Source organism: Vitis riparia, chromosome 9, assembly GCF_004353265.1.
Source record: "Vitis riparia cultivar Riparia Gloire de Montpellier isolate 1030 chromosome 9, EGFV_Vit.rip_1.0, whole genome shotgun sequence".
NCBI lineage: Eukaryota > Viridiplantae > Streptophyta > Magnoliopsida > Vitales > Vitaceae > Vitis > Vitis riparia.
The window spans coordinates 11,744,002-11,768,050 of NC_048439.1; the positions used below are offsets into that span (position 1 = coordinate 11,744,002).

Consider the following 24,049-nt stretch of genomic DNA (forward strand, 5'->3'; position numbering starts at 1 on the left):
AAGTTGGAACCCATGCACTAATATGGGTGTCATAAATTGCACTAAAGTAGTCTTACAACAAAAGGATATTTATTATTATTAGGGAAAGAAAAGAATTAAAAGGGAAGTTTTTATTTATTGTTTCAATCTTATGGGAACTCCTTAAGATTTCAAAAGAATGGTTAATTATTTAACAAAAGAATTTTGAATGAAAGATCTTTGAAAAATCAAAAATTTGGTCTTGACTTTCAAATCGAGTGTTTTTAAGTGGCTTGTTAGCCTACTAGTTGATGTATATGGTGAAAGCCTTGAAGTGCTTTCATATGGATGAATCACACCTGTCTAACTCCTCTACGGTTGTTCATTCCCTTAAAGTGAACAAAGATAGGTTTCATCTCAAAGAAGAAATAAGAAATTATTTCTTTTGACTTACACGAAGACTATATTAATTTTTATTAGCTTATTTTCACAGACTTTTATACAAATGGGATGCGAACAATTATAAAAGTAGGTGAGAATTTAAGACTATATTTGGTTTCAAAAAATATTAAAATAATATCAAAAGAAAATAGTTTTCCTTTTTTTTTTTTCTTAAATTTTTTGAGAACCAATTATACCTAAAGGACTATGGAAAAGATGACCCAACCAACGCATTAATTTCACGTGTGAACCTAACAAAATTTCTCACCGCCACTTGCATCCGTAACATGATATATTATTATCCTCAGCCTAGCTCTTGGTGTGATATGTCTAAATCCTCAAAATGGTGAGGTTGTTGTGTAAGTGCTTGGCTTGGGTTTGGTTATTGCTCTTGGTGCACAAACATCCTATTCATGCATTAGGAGGTTGTATTGAGAGAGAGAGAAGAGGCTTGCTTGAATTCAAGGCATTTCTAATGTTGAATAACGAAGATCCAGATCTTCTTCTTCCTTCATGGGTTGATCATGAATCTAGAAATTGTTGTGAATGGGAGCGAGTTGGTTGTGATCCTATTACAGGTCAAGTTACAGCCCTTTTTCTAAACAATACAAGGCAAATTTCAAGTTTAAAGGATTCGTCAGCGCCCAAATGGTTAGAATATCACGCCAATGACAAATATTGGTTACTAAATGCCTCTTTATTTCTTCCTTTTGGAGAACTTCGTAATTTGGATTTATCAGCAAATTCATTTGATGGATGCATTGAGTTTGAAGGTATGTCATCTGTCTTCACTTGAATTTTAGATTGTCTGGTAAAAAAGAGCAAGATTAATATCTCTAAAGTAGATTTAGAGATAGAATCACGTTGCCTTTGTCTGGCAAAAAGATGTCTGATTTTTATTTCTATTTTCATTTTATGAAATAGTTTTTATTTTCTATTTTTAATTAAAAAATAACATATTAATTAATTTTTCTTTAGGAGGTTGGTGTTTTGGGGTGCTAAAGGAAGGGTATGAGGTCAATTTTCGGAAGGCTATTAAGGAAAGATGGGAGGCTTTTAAAAGCAAAGTTTGCTTCATTGTAAGGAATGGGAGAGTTAAATTTTGGTTGGATGACTGGTGAGGGGACGCTTCGTTGAAAGAATCTTTCCCTGCTTTGTTTGCCAGTGCCAGATAAAGGAGTCATGGGTATCAGATATGCAGGAGTAGGATGGGGCAGAGGGTCACTGGCGTCCCTGTTTCTTTAGACAGTTTCACAATTGGGAGTTAGAGGTGGTGGAGGATTTCATGCGAACTCTTCAAAAGCAAATAGTGTGGTAGGACTTATAGGATAGAATAAGAGGGATTATTCCTTTGTTAGAATAAGAAAATAGTCTTAGAAGTTTTCACTCCATCATTGTCTGAGTGAATGAAGTGAGTTTTAGCATGAGATATATATTAGTAGTATTTTAAATAGCCAGTGATAGGATCAGCAAAGAGTTAAGACGAGCACTTATTACACCCTCGGTCTTCTCAATAAGACTGGTAGCTGTAATTTGATCTTCTGAAAAGTTGTGTATAATAACAATAAAATATTATAAAAATAAATAACTGAATATTTAATATTATTATACACTATTTGATTTTAAATTCTATTTAAAATTAAGTAAAAAATAAATAAATAAACTCCACCTCAAATAATATTTAAAGTTTCAAAAACTGGAAATGAAGGATATTTTCTCAAAGTGGGAAGACTCTTTTTCTTCCTAATATCATATTTTTAAATATTTGCAAAGGCCAATGTAAAAAAAATCGAAAATTTATTATATAAATTTATTGTACATTAATAGTTAATTTTTTGAATTTATTATTCAGTTTAAATTTCATTTCTTTTTATTCTATAAAACTGATTGAACTTTCACAATATATATTTCTTCTAATCAAAATTAACTTCTCCTCTTTGTAGGCTTTGAAAAATTGTCAAGCTTAAGAACGTTGGAGGTCTTGAACATCAGTAGTAATGAGTTTGACAACAATATAATAGGATCGTTGAAGGCGATAACATCCCTTAAAATTTTGGTTATGCGGAAAATAGGCTTATATGGATCTTTTCCCATTAGAGGTAATGTTAGTCCTCTACTTTATTTTGATCTCCAAAGTTATGTACAATGTATTTTTATAACTTGAAGGTTTCTCGGTTAATTTGTTTTTCTTTTGTTCATTTTTAATGTAGAATTAGCAAGTTTGAGAGACTTGGAAATATTGGATTTGCGCCACAATGTCTTGGAGGGCTTCCGATCATCAACACAAGGTATTCCATTAAATTCTATCATTTCTTACACTTGCATGCGGATCAGTGAATCTAAACCTAGTACTAGATGTGTGCTAAACCTTCAAGTTTTCTTATCTACAATTAGAGGGGATGTCAGATAGGGTTACAAACCGTGGTCCAATCAAACAGGAGAGAATTTTCCTCGAACGGTTTCGATTATCCTTTCATTTGGACTTCGATGCTCAATAGACACACCTCATTTTAGTCCCCGCTAGTTTCGAGGATTTTTCCTTTGATTTTGATATGGACTTAGCATTAGATGCCGATAACAGTCCGCTTGCTTCGCGTGTTAACCCTTGGCATTATAATTGAAAATAATTGGGTCGAATGTCACATCTTATTTCCGTACAATACAAATATCTAAGTTCATGAAATAGAAATACGACAACTCAAGTCGACAGCATGAGTTGGGGTCAATTTTGGACAAACCATGATGGGCAAGGCCTAAAATTTCTTTGCGCAAATTCAAAAAAGGAGCGGTGTGGTTCATGGCATCTAGCATTGACTGGAACTCTCCAGTCTTTTAAGTCTTCCCGATACGATATCATGGATGAATTCCACTTGGGTGATAAGCAGCTTTCAAGTTTCAAGTTTCAACTAGTGCGGTATTGATTGGTGATTTTTGTAAGAGCAATCACAAATATCCTTTTTTTTTTTTCCTTACGCTCCTCCAATTAATGGAGAAAAATCAGAAAGATTTTTTCTTTTTTTAAATTTTTATCTCACAAGATGATTATTGAACTTCTATAACAATAATAATAATAATCGTCATAATTCACTTAAAATCTCAATTATTATTATTATTATTATTATTATTATTATTATTATTATTATCATTATTGAATTTCTAAGTGGATGATGATTATTAAAATAATAATAATAGATGTTGTTATGTCTATTATTGAACTTCTAATTGAGGAGCATCTATTATCATAATGATAATAGACGAGGTAAGGTCAGACAGATATATTTGAATGCGAACTAATTACTTTATTGGCCAAAGCTTCAACTACTTGCATCTTAATTCTTATATCATCAACTACCTACTAGTTTAAGCCCAACAGTGAGCCCATCATTGGATTGGATCATAGACTCAACTTCCAAATCTCCCATTTTCACATGTGGGCTTCAAGAGTGGTGAATGTAGTTAAGAGTCTCAAGGGTGCACATATCCCCTGGCCCCAAAATTAATCACATGGCGAGGTTAGTCATGAGGACGCATTAGGTTCAAAATGTAAAATATCTGCAAAGAAAGGAATGAACTATTATAAAAATATCAGAACTGATCTTCAACACTGATGTGAGATTTTAAGTTAGTATTCTGCCTTTAATGGAAGAAGTGGAGGCATTTTAAAGCTTGCATGGACTCCAAAACCGATTTTTCTTAAGCCTTGACCCTCATGATCCTTGATTAGGTTTTAGGGTCTTCAAACATGGCATTGGTATCAAAAACTTGTTAATGCAACTATTGTGTTGCAGCAACAATGTTATTGGATGAGTATGTGTTCTCATCTAAAGAATTGAGATTTGAGATTTGAGATTTTGTTAGAATGTGCACCTTAATCATTTTTTTTTTTAGATTTTTTTATTTTTGTTACTCTCTAGACCATAAGACTGCTTTTTTGAAACTGCTAAAGTAGTGCCTTGTCTGATATATTCGTTGCTTTTTTTCTTCGTGGATATTTAGGCAGTGAATGACATTTTTATGCCATGCATATATTGATGGTAGATATCCTAATTTTTTTTTCGTATTGCCTATTGTTTGAGATGGTGACTCTTTGGAGACTAGTTGACATAACATAGATTTGAAAATAAATTGGTCACCTACAAGCAAAGACTCATCTAAGAGTATCAAAACTCCATCTCTTTTGGACGCAAAGACTATTATATTCTTGTTCATGTTATTATTTTTTTTCTAATTCTATCTATTTTGTTCACGTTTTCAAACATGACATTATTTTTCATATGCCCAGCCCTCTTTGCCACAATGGAAGTATTTAATTTTATTTATGGATGGGAACATTTCCTTAGACTTGTGACCTTTTCATCCTCTATACTTGCTTCTTCCTCTACTTTTTATAACGAGAGCTTGTGTCTTTTCTATATCAGAATTATTTCTTCTTGTCTCTTCAATACACAAATTTTCTTCCACAAGTTTCACACATAATGCATCATTTAGAATAAAGTTACTAATAATCATAACAAAAGTTTCCTAACTATCCAACAATGAACATAGAAACAAGGAGCTAGACTTGCATTTCATCATCTATCACTAGGGATGACAACGGGGCACCCCTATCCTATTCCCATCCCAATTATATAATTTTTTCCCATCCCCGTCCCAAATGAGTTGATATGCTTCCATCCCCATTTACAAAAAATAACAATAATCTCATCCTGCCCCAAAGGAGTATTTTTGTTGGGTTAGGGTTTTAACACAAAATCATACACCAAACAAAATTTCATGACCAACAACCAGAAAACACAATAATAATCTAAACAATTCCAAAATTCCATTCTTAGTTTTACAACATCATTGCATAAGTATCAAACACCTCAAAATCCATTACACGGATTTGAAAAAAAATTGGAAATATCAACCCTAAAAAGCATTTGCTTTCTTGAAAATTCTTTCTCTTGATGACAAAATTGACACCAATGAATGAAATTGGAGGAGAGAACCAATACCAAGCCCTTGACATTGTTAGAAGACATGACTTGGGCCTATGTCACGAGATCTTGATCTCGAATGAAGGTGTTTCCATGGTCAAAACCCCTATCCTCATTGCCAAAACAATCTTAGAAAGCCCTTTGAGATTTGCAAATTAGAAAATCGAAGAAGAGAGATACCAAGGAAGTGGTGATCTAGTTTTAGCTAACAAATGAGAATGATGAATATTCCACATGCATAGATTCAAAATTCTTCCAAAATTATAACCTAGTGAGAAAGTATAACCATACTAATAATAATAATAATAATAATAACAATAATAATAATAATAATTATAATAATAATAATAATATAAGTAATATGATATCGATTATAACGTGGAGAAACCCTCCTAAAGGAGATCAAAATCCATAGCAGATTTCTTTCATTTCAATAAAATATATGAATACAACTCCTCATGAGTTTCTTCACTTTGAAAACAATGAAAATATATATCAATACCTAGGAAGTTCATCATCTTAAAAATATAAAAAATAGGAAGAGACAATTTTTTAAAAAAGGTTAAAGAAAAGAACCTTCATATTCATCCTTGAGCCCTACAATAGTGTTTAAAAAAAATAAAAAAATAATAAGTAAGAAAAAAACAATTATTAATTTTTTCTCTTTTTCTCTCTTCCATGATCCGTTACTTCCAATTTTTTCACCATCCCCAAAACAAATCCAGATGTTGCCCATATTTAAGCTTAGAAACACCAAAAAAAAAAAAATGAGATACCTAAATAAAACTATTAGGCACTTGAGGAAGATAAAGACTTTAAACGATTTACATCTGTAGATCAATTAAACTTAAAAAATCATTGTAACTAGAATTAGGTGAATACGTAATTGATAATATTCTAAATTTCTATAACTTGGTGACCCACTTGTTGGTTAGTGTTTTTTATATTATGGGGGTCCAAAATTTAGTTTATTGCTCAAATAACTTTGACAACTTTTTAAAAATAATTTAGATAACAATCGGAATCCTGAATACATTAATTATATTTGCCTACCGGGCCTTTAGGTCATATGATTGTGGGTGGCAAGGGCTTAACTATTTGTTTCTTTCAGGTTATGAAAGTTTGTCGACATTGGGAAAGCTAGAAACCTTGAACCTTGGCTATAACAGTTTCAACCAGACAATCATACAACAACTGAGCACATTGACATCTCTTAAAAATCTTATTCTAGATAATAATATCAATTTTGAAGGATCTTTTCCAGCTCAAGGTATGTCTTCTTTTCTTTTCTTTTCTTTTCTTTTTTACCTTATTTTTTTAAATCCTAAAAAATTGGTCATTGGATTCCTTTCTTTTCTCTTTTTTCTTTGTTAATTATTTTGCAGAATTATCCGCTTTGAAAAACTTGGTGACGCTAGATTTGAGTTGGGATAAACTTAATACCTTGAAAATTGAAGGTAGGTGTACCAATTGAATTTTTTCTTACATAGGGTATGGAAATTTACTTGGATTAATTTTCTCAATCCCCTAATACTGCAACTGATCACTTTTTGTTTTCTTTTCCCTTCTGAAGACATGTCTGGATATATGCTGCTTGGACATTCAACATAAAATACTAAACCTTAAGTTCATCTAAATAACGATTACGATTAACTTTTGGGTTTTCAGACTTTTTCCCCGTTGTTAGTCATCTCTGAATATTGACTAAATAAAAAAATCATTTAAATACTTGCTAGGAATGCTTTCCTTGAACATATATAATAGGAAGATCTATGGGAAAATGATCTATTCTATGAGCACAATGGCCATGAAGTCTCAAATTATCGGACTAAGAGTGCATTTGACAGTGATTTAAAAAAACGTTTCTAATCTTTCTAATATTTGAATGATAAAATTTTTCAAGTGTTAGAAAGCTTAGAAACGATTTTTAAAATCACTGTCAAACGAATTCTAAGCCTACTAGTGCCAAAAGGGGATAAGTATCATTGATATTGGTTCACATGTATGTGATGGACTACCTTTAGATTTTCATTACTTAATGTTTTTTCTTTTGTAATATAATGATGAGATACATATCAAAAAAGAGAAAAGATGAAAAAGGAAAGAAAAAATACATTATATATGTCAAGGGTTATCTCAGGATTAATAAAATTATTTAGGGAAAACAATCACACTTTAAGAAATTAGGCAGTTACTAAATTCTTAATAATTTTATTAATATATTTAAAGGATTAAGTAGATTTACATGGGCTTGTCGAATTCATTTTTTCTAATACGATTGGGATTCTAATCATTTCCTAGGAATATTACTCGTTTCTTTTAATTAAATATAAACGAAGACAAATATTAAAGGTCACTAAAAATAAACTATTAAAGTCATTTCCAATGAAATAAAAAACATATTCCATCTATAAAATGAAATATTAAAATTACTAATTGAAGCCTTTATGTTGAATTTTTGCTCTTGTTTTTAATTCATTAGCCTTCCAAGGGAATTCTCCATGTAGTCCCCCATCAACAAGACTAATCCTACGGTTATGTTTAGTTTGGCTTGATAGGATAAGTGGGAGAAAAAAATTTATAATTCTTGACATATATACATTCCATCTTTCCCTGTAAAATTATTAAATCTCATATATAATGGAAATGAGAAAAATGATAAATATATTATTCCCCTTTATCTTATTCTATTGTCAATTAAATATGAGATAAGAAACAAGATAATTTGTATTCTTATATTCTATTGTCAACTAAATACTGATAACCTAAGATTAGATTTAATTGATTAGATAGGATAGAATAACACGAGATATACATATTTTAGGATATATATATATATATATATATATATATATATATATATATATATAATAGATGATGTACATGTTTAGTTTGTAGGAAGAGTGATAAATAAGATGAAAAATATATTGTATTTCGATATTTACTACTAAAAAAAAAAAATTATGAAACCCATCTTTATGTCTCGTATTATTTGGAAATCATTTTACAATTTATGATTTAGTAACTTTTATTTCTTTGTTAATAATATTTATAATTAAAAATATTTAAAATATTATATCATGTTGTTTAAATCTATAAAAACATTTTGTTTATATCAATATTCTTGTATGATAGTATTAATTTAGGTTGTATTAAAACCATACTTTTTCAAAATTTTTGTACTAGAAATTTTATTTTCTAACCATTTTTTTTCTATTTTGCAAAATGAGTAATTGAGAAAAACTGAAAAAAAAATATGAAGAAAATGAATAATAAAAATAAATTTAAGATTTTTATGATATTTGTATTCCATATTTCAATTTAGTATCATTATATGAAAAAGTTAAATTATTACATCAATTATTTTTTCCATTCTCAATTTAATATGAGAGATCATAAATTAACTAAATACGAAATAAAATATAATATCACACATTTTTTTTTTTTAATTTCATACTATATCCAACCAATTAAGCATGGTCTACCTATCTGAGAAAATAAATTAATATAGTAAATAACAAAAAGTTACTCAAATATGTTAGCAAGGCTTGTCAAAGACATAAACTTGGTTTTGAGCATCTTAAGTACTAGAGAAGTTTTGACACACAATGAAAACCAATTTCAATGTGGATATCTTGACACTTAAATATTCTTTTGATGACCACATCCATCTTAATCCAGACCTAGAAGCCTCTAAGCAAAGCTCCTGCGCTCAGGCCTCAGCCTAAGCCCATTAAACTATTTTGGCTAACTTTCAGATAGCTTATTGAAGTTGTAATATAAGATAAATAACAGAGTGATTTGCCTATGTTATGTGGCACTTTGTGAGTATGCTTCAAATATATGTACATTAACACCAACAAAAAAGCAGGAGGCATTGTTCTTATGCTATTTTCATGCATTATGGCTTCAAATATACTTCAGGTGGTAAAGGACTGGTGAAGTTGAACAAGCTGGAGCATCTAGATCTAAGCTCCAACAATTTAACCGACACGCATATCTTGGAGTTTTTGGCTACCCTGCCAGCCCTCAAATCTCTATCCCTGGCCGACAACTACATGGAACAACCACTTTCCGACCAAGGTATGTGAAAATAGAAAACAATGGATTGGTAAACATTCATAGTATAATGCAAGATGGTTTGGGGTCATATAAATTCATTTGAATCATTTAGGCTTTGTTTGGATAATTGCATAAGGTTATACTTTTTAACTTGAAACATCCAGTCAATAAGTAAAATGAGAACAAAGCTAGGAAACAATGTAGGAAAGGCTACACTACTCACTTGTTTTCTTTTTTTCCCTCTAATTTGCATCCTTCTTTCCTTTTCCATTGTTTTATCCTTCCCCTCATCATTGCGGAGATGCAACCATGACCTTGAAAGAAAGGATAAAAGCATTAAACTGCTGTGTTTTCTTTCGGAAGCTAGATTTGGAAGCTTTCAGCAATTTGGAGATCTTAAATTTGAGGCTGAATTGTTTGACTGGGAGTGTTCCTTCATCTATACGGGCCTTATCTTCTCTCAAGGTTTTATCGTTATCTAATAATCGGCTCAACAGCTCCTTATCCATTCAAGGTAGATGTTATTGTGTATGTCGATTTTATCTGAAAGGATAGACTAAATTCAAGGAGATGATTACATGTGCTATACTTTTTTTGTAGGCTTATGTGAACTGAAGAAGCTTGAGGAGTTAGATCTCAGTCTAAACTCCTTTGAAGGAATACTTCCACCATGTTTGAACAATTTGACATCTCTGAGATTATTGGATCTCTCTCAAAACCTACTCACAGGAAGCATCTCTTCTTCTTTAATCGCCGGCCTCTCATCCCTTGTATACATCGATCTGAGTCATAATCATTTGAAGGTTCATTCTCATTCAGCTCATTTGCTAATCACTCTAAGCTAGAGGTGGTTGAATTTACAAATGACAACAACAAATTTGAGATTGAAACTGAACATTCAACTTGGGTTCCTATGTTTCAATTGAAGGTTCTGATAATATCAAACTGTAACCTTAATAAGCTAACTGGTGGTATTCCTAAGTTCCTTCAGTACCAATACAGTCTGACAGCAGTCGATCTCTCTCTCAATAACTTGTCTGGAAGCTTCCCCAATTGGTTGCTTGAGAACAATAGAGACTTAAAGTTTCTAAACCTAAGGCATAACTCTTTCATGGGTCAAATTCACCTGACATGTTGCCCCAATATCTATTTGGATTGGATGGATATCTCAGATAATCTGTTCAATGGGCAGCTTCAAGAAAATATAGCGCAGATGATTCCTCAGTTAAGCCATCTAAATCTATCTAAGAATGGCTTTGAAGGTAATATCCTGTCATTGATAGTTCAAATGAGTAACTTAAAGGAATTGGATGTGTCTGGTAATGATTTCTCAGGAGAAGTACCAAAGCAATTTGTTGGTGGTTGTCATAATCTGAAGGTTTTGAAATTGTCGAATAATGGATTTCGTGGCCAAATATTTTCAGAATACTTTAACTTGACAGGATTAGAGTTTTTGCATTTGGACAGTAATGAGTTTTCAGGGACTCTATCAGATGTAATCACCAGAAGCCCTTTAAGTTTGCTGGACATCCTCAACAACTATATGTCTGGTGAGATGCCGAACTGGATAGGTAACATGACTTTGAGGACGCTGGCCATGGGGAACAACAGCTTTAAAGGTCAGTTACCATGTGAAGTAGTTGCGCTCAAGTTTTTTGACATATCTCATAATGCTCTTTCAGGTTCTCTTCCTTCTTGTGAGAACCCACAGTTTTTAGAGCATATACATTTGCAAGGAAACAGGTTTACAGGAGCAATACCCGAAGATTTTCTCAACTCCTTATCTCTATTGACCTTGGACATTAGAGATAACAGCTTGAATGGAAGCATTCCCAAGTCAATTGTGGCACTTTCCAACCTAAGAATTCTTCTGCTTGGAGGAAACCATTTAAGTGGCCTGATTCCAAATCACCTATGCCAATTGACCAAAATAAGTTTGATGGATCTATCGAACAACTCTTTTTCTGGGTCAATCCCTAGGTGTTTGGGGCATTTCCAATTTGGGGAGACAACCACTAGTGACAATGTGTTTGCGCCATCGACTCAGTTTGGTTTCGGGAATGGAATTCATATATATGCAGGTTACCTAGAGAGATATTTCTACATCAATGGTGATATATATGATGAACAAGATGAAGTTGAGTTTGTAACAAAATACAGGTCTGGCTCCTATAAAGGTGACATTCTTAACTTCATGTCTGGATTGGATTTGTCATGCAACAACTTAACCGGTGAAATCCCTCATGAACTGGGAAACCTAAATTCGCTTCATGCACTAAACTTGTCTCACAATGAGTTGCAGGGCACCATCCCGAAAGGGTTTTCAAACCTCTCTCAAATAGAGAGCTTAGATCTTTCTTACAATAGATTGAGTGGAGAAATTCCTTCAGAATTGACCCAACTAAATTTTTTAGCAGTGTTCACTGTAGTTCACAATAACTTCTCTGGTAGAGTCCCAGATCTGAAACAACAATTTGGAACATTCGATCAGACTAGCTATGGTGGCAATCCTTTTCTTTGTGGGCCACTGTTGAAGAAAAAATGCAGCATTAATCCTGAGTTACCATATTCACCTGTGGCACTTTCAGATATGAAAGAAGTAAAATGGTATGATATTGATCCGGTCGTCTTCTCTGCAAGTTTTGCTGCAGCATATATTACGATCTTGCTGGCATTTGCTACTGCTCTTTATGTTAACCCCCATTGGCGTTGGAGGTGGTTTAATTTTATCGAGGACTGTATATATTTATGCTACTATTTTCCCTTTGATGCCTTCAACAAGATATTAGCTTATTTACATAAGTAGTCATACTTGTTTCTATTACCCATGAACAATCGGTAGTGGATTCATACTTGAGACATCGCGTTTTCTCTCAAATATATATTGTATCCCTCATTGCACCTTTTATTATATATATATATATATATATATCTTTCATGTCTCATGCTTGGCATTCAAATTTTTTGTATAGCCAAAAAAATTCAGTATTTAATCTATAATATGTGTAGTTCGTTCTACATTGGAATTAGAGCATTTTAGTAGATTGATGTGATTTTATTTTATTTTATCATTTATTTATTATTATTCTCTTTTTGTTTTTTTTTTTTTTTTGGGATTTCCTGTCAAATTCTTCTATATATATATATATATTTTTCCCAAAAGTTTGCATGTTTTCATACATTTTTGAAATCTATATCAAATGTACTTCATTGTGTCTGTGCTTTATATATTATTGAAAATGAGGAAGGAAAGGGGAATACAACTCATGTACATGGTAGCTAGCTCAATTTCCCCCACTATTTCTATTATCCTTGCAACCAAAAAGAAAGAGCTGAATGGTGTAACCATTGATGTTTTCAAGCAAGCCAAAGTAAACACTCTTTTACTTAGGGGGGTGTTTAGTAAACCAACTTAATGACTTTATATAATTTAATAACTTAATTTAAGTCCTTAAGAAGATTAAGCATATTTGATAAAATAACTTAATATATTGACTTATTTTTAATTTTAGGTAATTCAAAATAGTCAACTTATTCTCAATCTCAAATCACTTTTCCTTATTTATCCATACTAGTGAGAGTATATTTTAGAATTATGATTTTATATTCGTAACTTATTTTTTATAATAAATAGTTTTTTGGTTAACTTATGTGTGAGTATTTTAGATAGGTTGGCTATTCCAGACAAAAATTCCCTAATATCTCCTAACTTGAGTCTTCCAAATCCTTCCTCAAACTACTTTCCTGATGAAGATTAAGATGTTGAAAAGTATTTAGAGGGTAGGGTATATAGTTGAGGTTGTAGATTGATGAAACTGGATCAAGTTACTATTTTTCTTGGAAATTTTTTTGAGAAGATTAGGAAGGCTTGGGCAGTAGCATTTTTGCTAAGTATTTTTGTTTCTTGTTTCAAGATCTATCCAAATTTTTGTTGGATTGATCAATTTTAAACCATTGCATTAAGGGGTTTCCTTCCTATTTAAACCTAAAATTTTCATTCTAGGGCTATGGAGAACACTGGCAACCAACCCTCTCACTCCCTTTGAGCTCTTTCTTCAATCCATAGTCGGTGTGTTTGGTTGCCAAGAAAATCCTTCTCACTTTGATTTCGAAATTAGTTTTCTGATTAATTTTTCTATGAAATGGGCCTTACTTATTTCTTTCATTCATCTTTGGTTTTCTCATTGGTTTGAATTTAGTTGAAAACTCGTTTTCTTCTTATCTAGATTCAAGAATAGGTCTTGATTGAGCTTGGTGTGGACTCCAAGTGTGCTTCAAAAGAAGGTGTGCAACTGAAGTTGGAAGGTGCTAGTCAAGTAATCTGAGAAGGATTGGTATACTTGAGCTAAGTAAAACCTTGTACTTAGATGGTTTTTATTCATTGTGGATGCTCTTGGTCACTTGTAAGCCTATGTTTTTTTTTATTTTTTTATTTTTATTTTTATTTATTTTTTTTTTATCTCTTCAGAGATTTTCCATATCAAATCATGGTGTAATTTCCTTGCTTTCTCTATCTCTTCATTAGTTAAATTTTTTTTAATGATTATCTTGGCTAAAGAAATTGCCTTGTTTCGATGAGCAGATTAGTAGATAATTTGAGCTAAAATTTGATTGCACAATCCTTGAAATTGTTTAATTTCTTCCAACTTGTTTTTTGTTCAAAGTAAAGGTTTGTCTACTTATTTATTTATTTGTGTTTAAATTAGTTGAAAGTTGATGACAATTTTGATTGGAGAGTGTTGTTACATTTGCATGTGAATTGTATTAGTTTACTCGTTGGAGACATGCATCAATTCTTGCATGTGAGTTGGCTTGTTTGTTCATCAATAATTGAAGGAAAAAAAATATATAAAAACATGCTTCATATTTGCATGGAGTTCACTCTTAAAACTATAGTAATCCCTACCTCCTCCTGTGAATCCCACGTCTCTCTTATCCATTATTACAATGAGGGAGCAAATCAAAACAAAAGAAACTCACACATGGTTTAGGGATCATTCAACATCATGAGTCTACAAGCTCCATGCCTACCTATAGTCTAGTAGTGAGTAACATAATATCAGTTCAATTAGTGAAGTTCCTCAAACTTAATCAATATCTACATGTCGTGATGAGCCAAAAAATGTGATTGCCTTGTGCAAGCTGCAATCAAACTAAAGAAAATATTAAGGAGAGAAAATCATTATTATAGATTCTTTTCAAATTGTTAAAAATGTATATTCACCCAACCTAGGTGTAGTCCATCATTGAGATTCTTTCATATTTATGTCTACAATATTTTAAATATGGATTTTTTATAAATAATTTAAAATGAATGAAAATAAAATTGAGTGAAAATAATTAAAGATAAATTTTAGTTAAAATTAATGAGGACAAATGTATCAATTTGATTATTAGAATACATTTTAAGTTAATTTTATCGAACAACCTTAATACTCAAATTAAAAGATAAGTAATAGGTTTTGTTAACAACTTAAGAACTATTTAACTTAAAGACAATTTAAGTTATTAAGTAATAAACATTAAGTTTTACTAAACACACATTTGACATCAGAAAACAAATTCCCTCACATTTGACAACTTTAGTTATTAAGTAATAAAGATTAAGTTTTTACAATTAAGAGAAGGAAGAATGTACACAAGAAGGATTTAAGGCTCAACAAGTGAGTGCAATAATAAAATAAAACCCCCCCATTAAGTATAAAGATCCTAGCAGCCCAATTATTTTAGTTTCTATAAGAAATGATAGCACTAGGAAGACTTAACTTAGGATAAGTGTAAATTTGATTCCCTTTTCATTTTATCAAATATTAGGACTATGTGAGTTAAACCCTACTTCAACTACCTTGTGTTTAGTTGATAAATCTATCGAAGTGCCCAAGGGAGTGGTTGAAGATGTCGTAATCTATGTGGATATTATACTATTGGATAAAGAATGAAAGGATGAAGCTAATATTATCCCTATCATCCTTGGTAGGCCTTTCCTAGCAACTTCTAATGCATGAATAATGAGAGGAATGACCATATGCAATTCTCCTTTAAGAATATGACATTAGAGCTAATCATTTTCAATTTTTGAAAAATCTAAGTGAGTAAGGTGAACTATCTAATGAAGAAGTAGAGTGTGTGGACAACATGGCTAAAACTAGAATTGAAATTCTAAAGGATGAGGGAGAAAATGTTAAGTCTAAAGTAACTACAAACTTGGTTGCTTTGTAAGGACCATCTTACTAGCCTAAGTTTGATACTTTTGAGGAGGTGAAGGAAAAGGAAAAATCTGAAATCAAGACTAAAAAGCTAAAGACATAATTAAAGTGGCTACCAACTAAGTGTTTTCTTAGAAGAAAGTCATGAAAAAGATGTGGCAATATCTTTTGCCTTGACTAAACACTTATGATCCTAGGGTATGAATAAATTTTTCAATAAAAGATGGTGTCAAGTCCCCAAAGTGCATGGTCTTTAATTGTAGTAACCTAGGATTACTAGTTATCGTCTCCATAGGGATTCTAGTTGGAAGTGATTTTCAAAGGAAGGGATGCTCAGGATTATAGATCCTCATTTTTTACGTGCATCCCCACTCAATGGCAAGATTCATTTTCTTAATGAAAAAAACCGATTTTCATAAAATTAGAGTTGCCACTTATTTTTGTTTTTATTTTTTAAAGAAAAAATAAAATAAGAAACAAAAACCCTAAGAGTGACTCCTTATTTTTGGAAAAGCATGTTCTTGAAAATCCGAGTCTAGTCTAGGGGTTAGGTTACCAATTGGGAAGGTACCATAAAAGTAGCACCCCTCTAAGCCCAAAACCAAGTCCATATTAATTAGGTTGAAATTAATATGACAATTAATCAATAAATTATAGACACCAAACCAGTAAAGGTGATTATGTTCAAAGCCTAACAAGGTGCTATTCACACCAAAATAAACACACTAATGAAATCAAGCTCATAGGAAAAAAATATAGGTGTACCTTAGCTGCAACCCAAAGCGCTTTCATGAAAACACTAATGTTAGTTTAGATAATATAACGTATAGCATACATTTCATCCCATTCAAGAAATCACGCAATAATCAAAGCATAACAAAGTGATATCATACATGAGGGTGTTCACACACAAAGCTTGCATGTTAATAGAGTTAAAGAGATAAAAAGTGCAAGGGATGTACCTTGATAGAATTTATAGCTTACAATACGCTTGTATAAAGCTAGAGAGGGTTAAAATAATTATGATAACAACTATAATATTGATCCTTAATATAGATGACATATGTACAACTTAAATGAAATGACAATAACTCAATAAGATTGAATGACAAGAATGTCTAAATTCAAAGATGCATGCAGTCACATAAAAAGTTCTCATGAACCATCACAATTTAGTTTGAGGTTTAAAGAAACATTGAATATCACATATGACACATAAAACTCATTGTTAAGGCTAGCTTAGTACACAAGAGAAATATAGAGAACAAAATTAGTGACTTAGTCCAAGTATGCAACAAAGGATCAGAATAGTTAGATTCATTAGAAAAATTCTAAATAAATACCTAGAAGCATTATTTCATCATAATAAAAATTAGGTAACATCCTCATTATATCAATATCACAACATAAAATCCAAAATCAAGTGATAAGATTCCAACTATCTCTAGATTAAACAACAAATTAAACACTACACAAGATTACCAACATTCAGTTAGAATAGGAAGCCTCATAAAATAAATCCTAAAAAAATATCTAGAAGGGGAATTTTATCACAAAAATAAAAAATAAAAAATTAGGGAACCTCTCCTACATTCTGAATAATTTATTAAAGCCTTATTCAATCCCAGTTTACAAAACTCTCCAAATGGATTAAAACATGATAGAATTATAAGGCATGCACAAACTAATTTTTTTAACCAACCTAGAGGTATGATAAAATCCTACAAAAAATCATACAACATGGTCAAAGTTCTATTTTACATGAAAAATAATGGTAAGGCAAGTATGCACACAAATCATTTTTAAAATAAAACAAACAAGCCCTTTGTTCAAAACCAAATCAGTGCAGTAGGTACAACAAAGGAAAAATATTTCTCTTAATTGTTTAGTCAGTTTTTTGTAGTTTATATGTTAAAATCAACTTCAAAAGTCTATGAAAAAGTGAATCTCAATAATGGACTACACCTAAAGAGGGGGTGAGTAGGTGTTGTAGAACAATTTAAAAATTCTCCCAACAAAGATTACCTAACCTTAGACTTTCTCAATGTCAAGAAACTTCTCTTCCAACAATTATTCAACAAAGCATAACATCCACAAGCAAGAATGTATGCACCAACACTCTCACAACAATTTATAAATGCAATACACATGCAAATGCTTCAACAATCCTAAAAAATAAATAAAAAGAACAAATATCTCCTCAACTCATATCAATTTACGTCATGATATCATTAACGAAACTTAGCAAAAAAATTATTAAGGATATTCCATGGATCATCACACTTATATCACCTCATATTTTTTTCCATTCAACATGTTTTCCCGAGTAATCAATGATATAAATCAAAGTGTAGAGTGAGAGAAAGAGACAATTAACATCGGATTTTAACATGGAAAACCTCCGAAGAGATAAAAAAATCACGGGCCTACCACCAATTGAAAAACTCCACTATGAAGAATAAAAATGGAGTACAAGGTTTTACCTATCTCAAGTCAATCAATCCTTCCCGGACCACTTGACTAGTACCTTCACTTTCCGCTTCTCACCTTCATCTTCTGGAGCACACTTGGAGTCTACACCAAGCTCAATCTCGACCTCTTCTTGAATCCACACAAGAAGAAAATGGGTTTTTGCACAAACCCAAATAGAATGAGAGATTAAGATATGAATGAAGGAATGAATCAACCCATTTATTGCTCAAGAAAATCCATTAAAAACTAGTTTGGAAAACATTAAGAGAAATGGATTTTCTTAGCAATCAAAAACCCCCAAATTAGGAAAAGAGGTAAGAAAATGAAGAACACATGGAGTGGTTGCAACTCTCTCCACGTTTTTTGTAGTCTCTGTCTAAAAATGAGAGAAGATTGCTTTTTAAAGTGTAAAAAGAAGTCCTTAATCTAATGGTTGAGATTTGATTTGGTTGGATTGATTTACCCTTGCACCTAGATCGATCTAGAAACAGGGAAATAAAAACCTTGCACCAAAAACCATTTCTCCCATATTTCTAACACATTTAAAGATAAAAAACAAGGTTGATTCACATTCAATCACCACACACTCGGCTACATACCTCGGCCTCTTAGCAAAGTCTTAATCTTCAAAGTCAAGTAGTCCGGATAGGAATTGGAAAGTCAAGTTAGGGGATACTTAAGAATTTTGTTAGGAATTGGCAACCTAGTTAAACACTCACAATCTCTCCCTTTGGCAATTCTAGGACAAAACCCTTTATAGCACAAATAAGTACAAGTAAGTAAGCCACGCCCAACTCTCATACAATTAAGGCCACTCACTCACTCAAAACCACAACCTATGTACTACAAAACCTGCAATTGAAGCTCACAAACAAAACAATGAGTAGCACCTGTGTACAGCAATTGAATATACATAATATATCAACAAGTATATCCAAAAAGTCTAATGTACATTAAAATCCAAATGAGACAAGATCACATATCAACATGTATCTCAAAATATCCAATATCCAAAATAATCATCAACATGTGAATATCCAATCACCAAAATAATAACTGCAATGTCTCTCCCTCTTTTTGTACCAGAAAGAGACAAAGGGCCACAATCTCCTCCTTTATATCCATGAAAAAAAAAATGGATGACAATTCAATAGCCCAATATCTCACATCCAAATCAACAAATATCCACATTTCAACAAAATGTCAAATACCCAAAAACCAAGGATTCACATATCACCAAGTATCCATATCAACATCCAAAAAAAAATAGAGGATACAAGAATCTTCCCCTGACTCCCATCACATGGTTTCAATTAAAAACTTTCAAAAAATGCTTTATCACCATGAAAATAGATTCCAAGCATGAAAATGTATCGAGATCACTCAAAATGAACAACCAAACCCTAGGATTAGCATTCCTAGAAACCAAGAACACTCCAAGGCTGAAATGAAATAACAGACTATTAATACTACTGAAAAAAAAAATAACAAAAGAAGCCAAACCTGAAGACACGTACACTGAGGAAAGCAGAACAGGAAAAACCAACGCACACTTGAACTTTTGTCGGATTTTTTTTTATATATAAAATGGAACCTTAAATATGGAGCACAGACCAAGAAAATCTTATTGGAACAGATTTCTAGAGAGAATTAAAGGATGAACTAAAGTCCGAACACACTCCAGAAACTATGCGATAGGATTTTAAACCAAAATCCTTATAAAAGATGAAGAAAACTCTGAAAAATAGGGCTAAAAATAGACGCCAAAGAGGCTAGAAGTGATGTGCAGTGAATCATGATCAGACCTTCGTGATTTCTAATGGCTCAAATGTGTTTTCAGCCTTTCTAGGCAATGCACAGGCTGTGCAAAAAGCAGTTTCTAGCAGCATCGACGCACCAAGATGTGACACACAGGCTGGCGATGGACGCTGAAGGAGATTCGAACTTTGACGCTGGAAAGATTGAATCCAAACTCACACCAAAATGTGCTGAAGAACTTGTCGGAAAAGATGTCGTTTGCAAGGGAAGACACATAGGCCTGTGGCATGAACTGAACAGCATGGTAGTTCAAAACTGTTTAGCGGTATTGGTTTGACTTGAAACGTGAACCTGAGGGACATTCAACGGTAGAGGTTTCCGATAGCAGTCATCAGAATGATGAATTGACGATGGAGAATGCGCAGAGAGGAATATTTTTCTTCTATGGAACGAATGCCTTAGGGCTTTTGGAATAAATGAGACAAAAAATTATTTGGGAATTTTGACTTTTTCAAAATTTCAATTTTTTGTTTTTAATTTACAAAATTATGAACATACCCTTCATCCATTAAACCATACGAGTATAATCAACTGGGGGCAAAAATTGGATTTTTTTTATAAAAAAAAAAGCATGTTTAGGGATTTTGAGTTTTTTTTTTAATAAAAAATTACGAAAATGCCCCTAATTCATTAAACCATACAAGTTGAACTAGATGAGGGCAAGAATGGATTTTTTCACAAATGCATAAGTGGTATCGATCTTGGTGAATATATCCACATTTCGTTCAAGGGCTCTCAATGAAAAAAATTGTGTAACTTAACTGCAGGAAACTTTTAAAAAAAATTCTAAGTGTTGGAGCCAAGTGGTATCGATCTTGGTGGATCAATCCACATTTTATTCAAGGGCTCTCGGTCACAAGACTGTGCACACAATGGATTGATCCACAAATTCAACAGATCAATCGACACCCTATTGAAAAATGACTTAAGGAAAAACTGAAGATAAAACACAAGAATCACACCAACAAGCTTTCCAAAAATTGAAATTTTAATTCACCAAAGCTAAGATACAATAGAATGACATACTTATATTTCAATCAAGGAGTTAGAACTGATTCATATTGGACAAGAATGCTACCAAGAGCTTAACTTTAGACAAAATTAATAAACATAAAGATTGAAAAACCTTCCACATTTATCAAATGAACAGGTAAAAAACAAATGATTATCAACACTCTAACAAGGAAGCTTAAGCCCAAAGAAGACTTACTCATGACACCATAAAATAGTGAGAATGTTAATTTCTTTCCACTTATAAACCTATATCCACCCATAAAGCAAAAATCATTTTCAAGACACACTTCTTTCCTAGAGAAATTCAAGATAATGTTCCAAGAAGTCAATTTGCACCTCTCTTGGTCAGATTTCTATTTAACATGACCTATTCACATCCCAAAAAAATTTATACATCATTTTTTTTTTCACATTAAGCATTGAAATGATTACATAAACATGAGCTTCACCCTTAGGATCAATTTTTTTTTTATTTATATTTTTTACTTAAGGATCACTAAGGTGGCCTTTACAACATAACAACATAAGGGATGACCCACTCTTGCAATGAAGGCTTTTTAAATCTTGAAACATTGCCAAGAAGCCATAACCATTCTGAGAAGCTTAATATTTCTCTTTTTCTTTTCTTTTCCTTTTTTTTTTAATTTCAAAGAGAGGGCAAACAATCAAGGAAGAATAATCTTAAACACTCAAGGATATTCCAGGTGACTTTACTCACTTTTTAATGCTCATTAGATAAACATAAGTTTGCATTTAGTCTATAAAAAGCATTACTCACCATTTATGTAATCACAAGGTTCAACCATGAGTTGTTACTCACTTAAAAGAAATGAAGCTAACCTTTTGTGGTTTATCTAATCAAATCAAAATAGCAAGGATTCAATATCATGTTTATCAATCAAGTTATGGAGATAAAAACATCTTGAAGCTTTTAAGATCATTATGAGTCAATTTAACTTTTAAACAAAGGTTTAAGCATGTCACTCTCATGAACTCAGCAAATGTTGAAAATTTATGAAAAATGAAGAAAATATTGAACCAAAACAAAAAGAACACCACCACAATGACACTTCAAAACTTGAGAAGACACCTAGGACTCAAAGATATGCAAGAAGAAAGTCCTAGACAAGTTCTAAAGGCATTTAACAAAGAGTATATAAACCTATGGGGCTCCTAAGTGATTCAAACCTAGAAAGGTTTAAAGGTTTAGTAACATTATTAGCAATTTGACCCTGTATAGGGAAAAACTCTAGTGAAAACCTTGTCTTCTACCAAGTCTTGAATGAAGTGATGCTTAATGTCCACATGTTTTAATCTAGAATGAAGAACATCGTTCTTTAACCTATCAACAACATTGGCATCATCAAATTTTCTCCCCCTATCAATTCTAACTTTTACAATGGGATGTTCTTTTTCATTTTGCAACAATCTATGTTGCAATAAGTGATTAGCACATGCAATTTTAGAACTTCCACACACAAGAGAAGATGATGAAGGAGATTTTTGACTAACAACATAACAATTATGACAAGTTCTTAAGCCAATCATCACACATGCATCATTCAAGTCAAACACCTTGCAAAGATTTTGTGAAAATTGGTCATTGAACTTATTCTCACACATTTGGCTTATGCTAATTAAGTTAGCCTTTAAACCTTAAACATATAAGACCTCTTCAAGATTATGAATTTCGGGGACACAAATGGTACCTTTATCTTTCACTTTACCCACATTACCATCTCCAAATGTCCCATTTCCTCCATCAAATTCAGTGAATGAAGTGAACAAAGATTTATTTCCAGTCATATGATATGAACATCCACTATCAATATACCATGAGTGTGACTTACTAGCTCTAAGTGCGGTATGGACAACAAAACACTTCAACTCATATTTTTTTCACCCAAATTTGTTTAACATTTGAGACTTTTGTCTTTTCATTCAAAGCGCTTCCTTTCAACTCACCATTATGAGAGATATTTGAGCTCCTCTTGGACACTCTCTTATTCTCATTCAACAACCTATTCTTCAAAGCATGACATTCATTCATTAGGTTGGTCAACTTCCTTTGAAAATTATCAAACAATCTTGCATAACATCTATCAAAATTGTGTCCCATTTTTCCACAATGATTGCAATGAAACTTGATTTGAGATTGAGTTTTCTTAGGATTTTTTTTTCACAAGGCTTAACAAAAACTGTTTTACTACTACTTGGAGTAGCATTTCCACCAAGAAATCCTAAGCCTTTTTTATCAAAAGATTTACGCCTTAAATTAATCAACTCATTAATTCTTTTGGAGCTAGGATGTAACTCTTCCTTCCTAAGACTTAACTCATTCTTGAACATTTGATTTTCACTTTTCAACACATCACATTTTTCCTTCACTTCCAAATGTTCATTTTCAAGAAATGCAATTTTATCAAGCAAGACTTTTTTTTTTCTCCTTTTAAAACATCAACCTCATTGGTTAAAATCTTCTTAGAAGCCTTTCACTTGACTTATTCTTGTTTAAGGCTTAAACACTCCTTATACAAAGTCTCATATGTTGTGTCAAAACTCATGTCATCATCATTAGAGTCACTTGACTCACTTAACTCACTTGAAGTTTCTTTTAAAAGAGGTTCCACATTGACACTTGCAATAAAGGCTATGAAGTTAGTACATTCCTCAATTCCATTGGATTATTTTTCACTTGATTGATTAGACTTGAAGTCACTCCAAGTAACTTGCATGGCCTTCTTATCTTTTTTCTTTGAGGGACATTCAAATGAATAGTGACCCTTCCCCCCATATTTAAAGCTCAATTTTCAACTCTTTTTCACACCTTTCTCCATTTTTTTCTCTTTTCCAATTGAGTTCCTCCATTTTTTACCATCATTTGAATTTTTCTTAGCTTTTCTGAATTTCAGGTACTGCTTGAATTTTTTAGCAAACTTAGTAAGCTCACCCTCTAACATTTTCTCATCATCCTCACTTTTCAAACTTAGGGACTCTTCTTTAATAGATTTTAAAGCAATTCCCTTAGCTTTCCTAGGTGATACAAGAGTCATCTCAAAGGTTTGGAGGGAACCTAAAAGTTCATCTATCTTCAAGGAA

General features: G+C 32.1%; 1 protein-coding gene across 1 annotated transcript; it reads left to right on the forward strand.

The window, feature by feature from the left end:
• The first annotated feature begins 874 nt into the window (after positions 1-874).
• Positions 875-20,213, forward strand: LOC117921812 (receptor-like protein 15). The gene is made up of 8 exons (XM_034839770.1): positions 875-1,172; positions 2,343-2,498; positions 2,610-2,687; positions 9,303-9,461; positions 9,808-9,954; positions 10,041-10,210; positions 10,282-12,132; positions 19,968-20,213. The coding sequence occupies exons 1-8, from the start codon at positions 875-877 to the stop codon at positions 20,211-20,213; spliced, it is 3,105 nt and encodes a 1,034-aa protein (XP_034695661.1).
• Positions 20,214-24,049: the final 3,836 nt, after the last annotated feature.

Coding starts and splice junctions, on each gene's coding strand:
- LOC117921812 (XM_034839770.1), top strand. CDS start 875: ATGTTGAATAACGAAGATCCAGATCTTCTTCTTCCTTCATGGGTTGAT. Junction 2,499..2,609: donor TGGATCTTTTCCCATTAGAG/GTAATGTTAGTC, acceptor TTTTTAATGTAG/AATTAGCAAGTTTGAGAGAC. Junction 12,133..19,967: donor CATTTGCTACTGCTCTTTAT/GTTAACCCCCAT, acceptor CAGCCTTTCTAG/GCAATGCACAGGCTGTGCAA.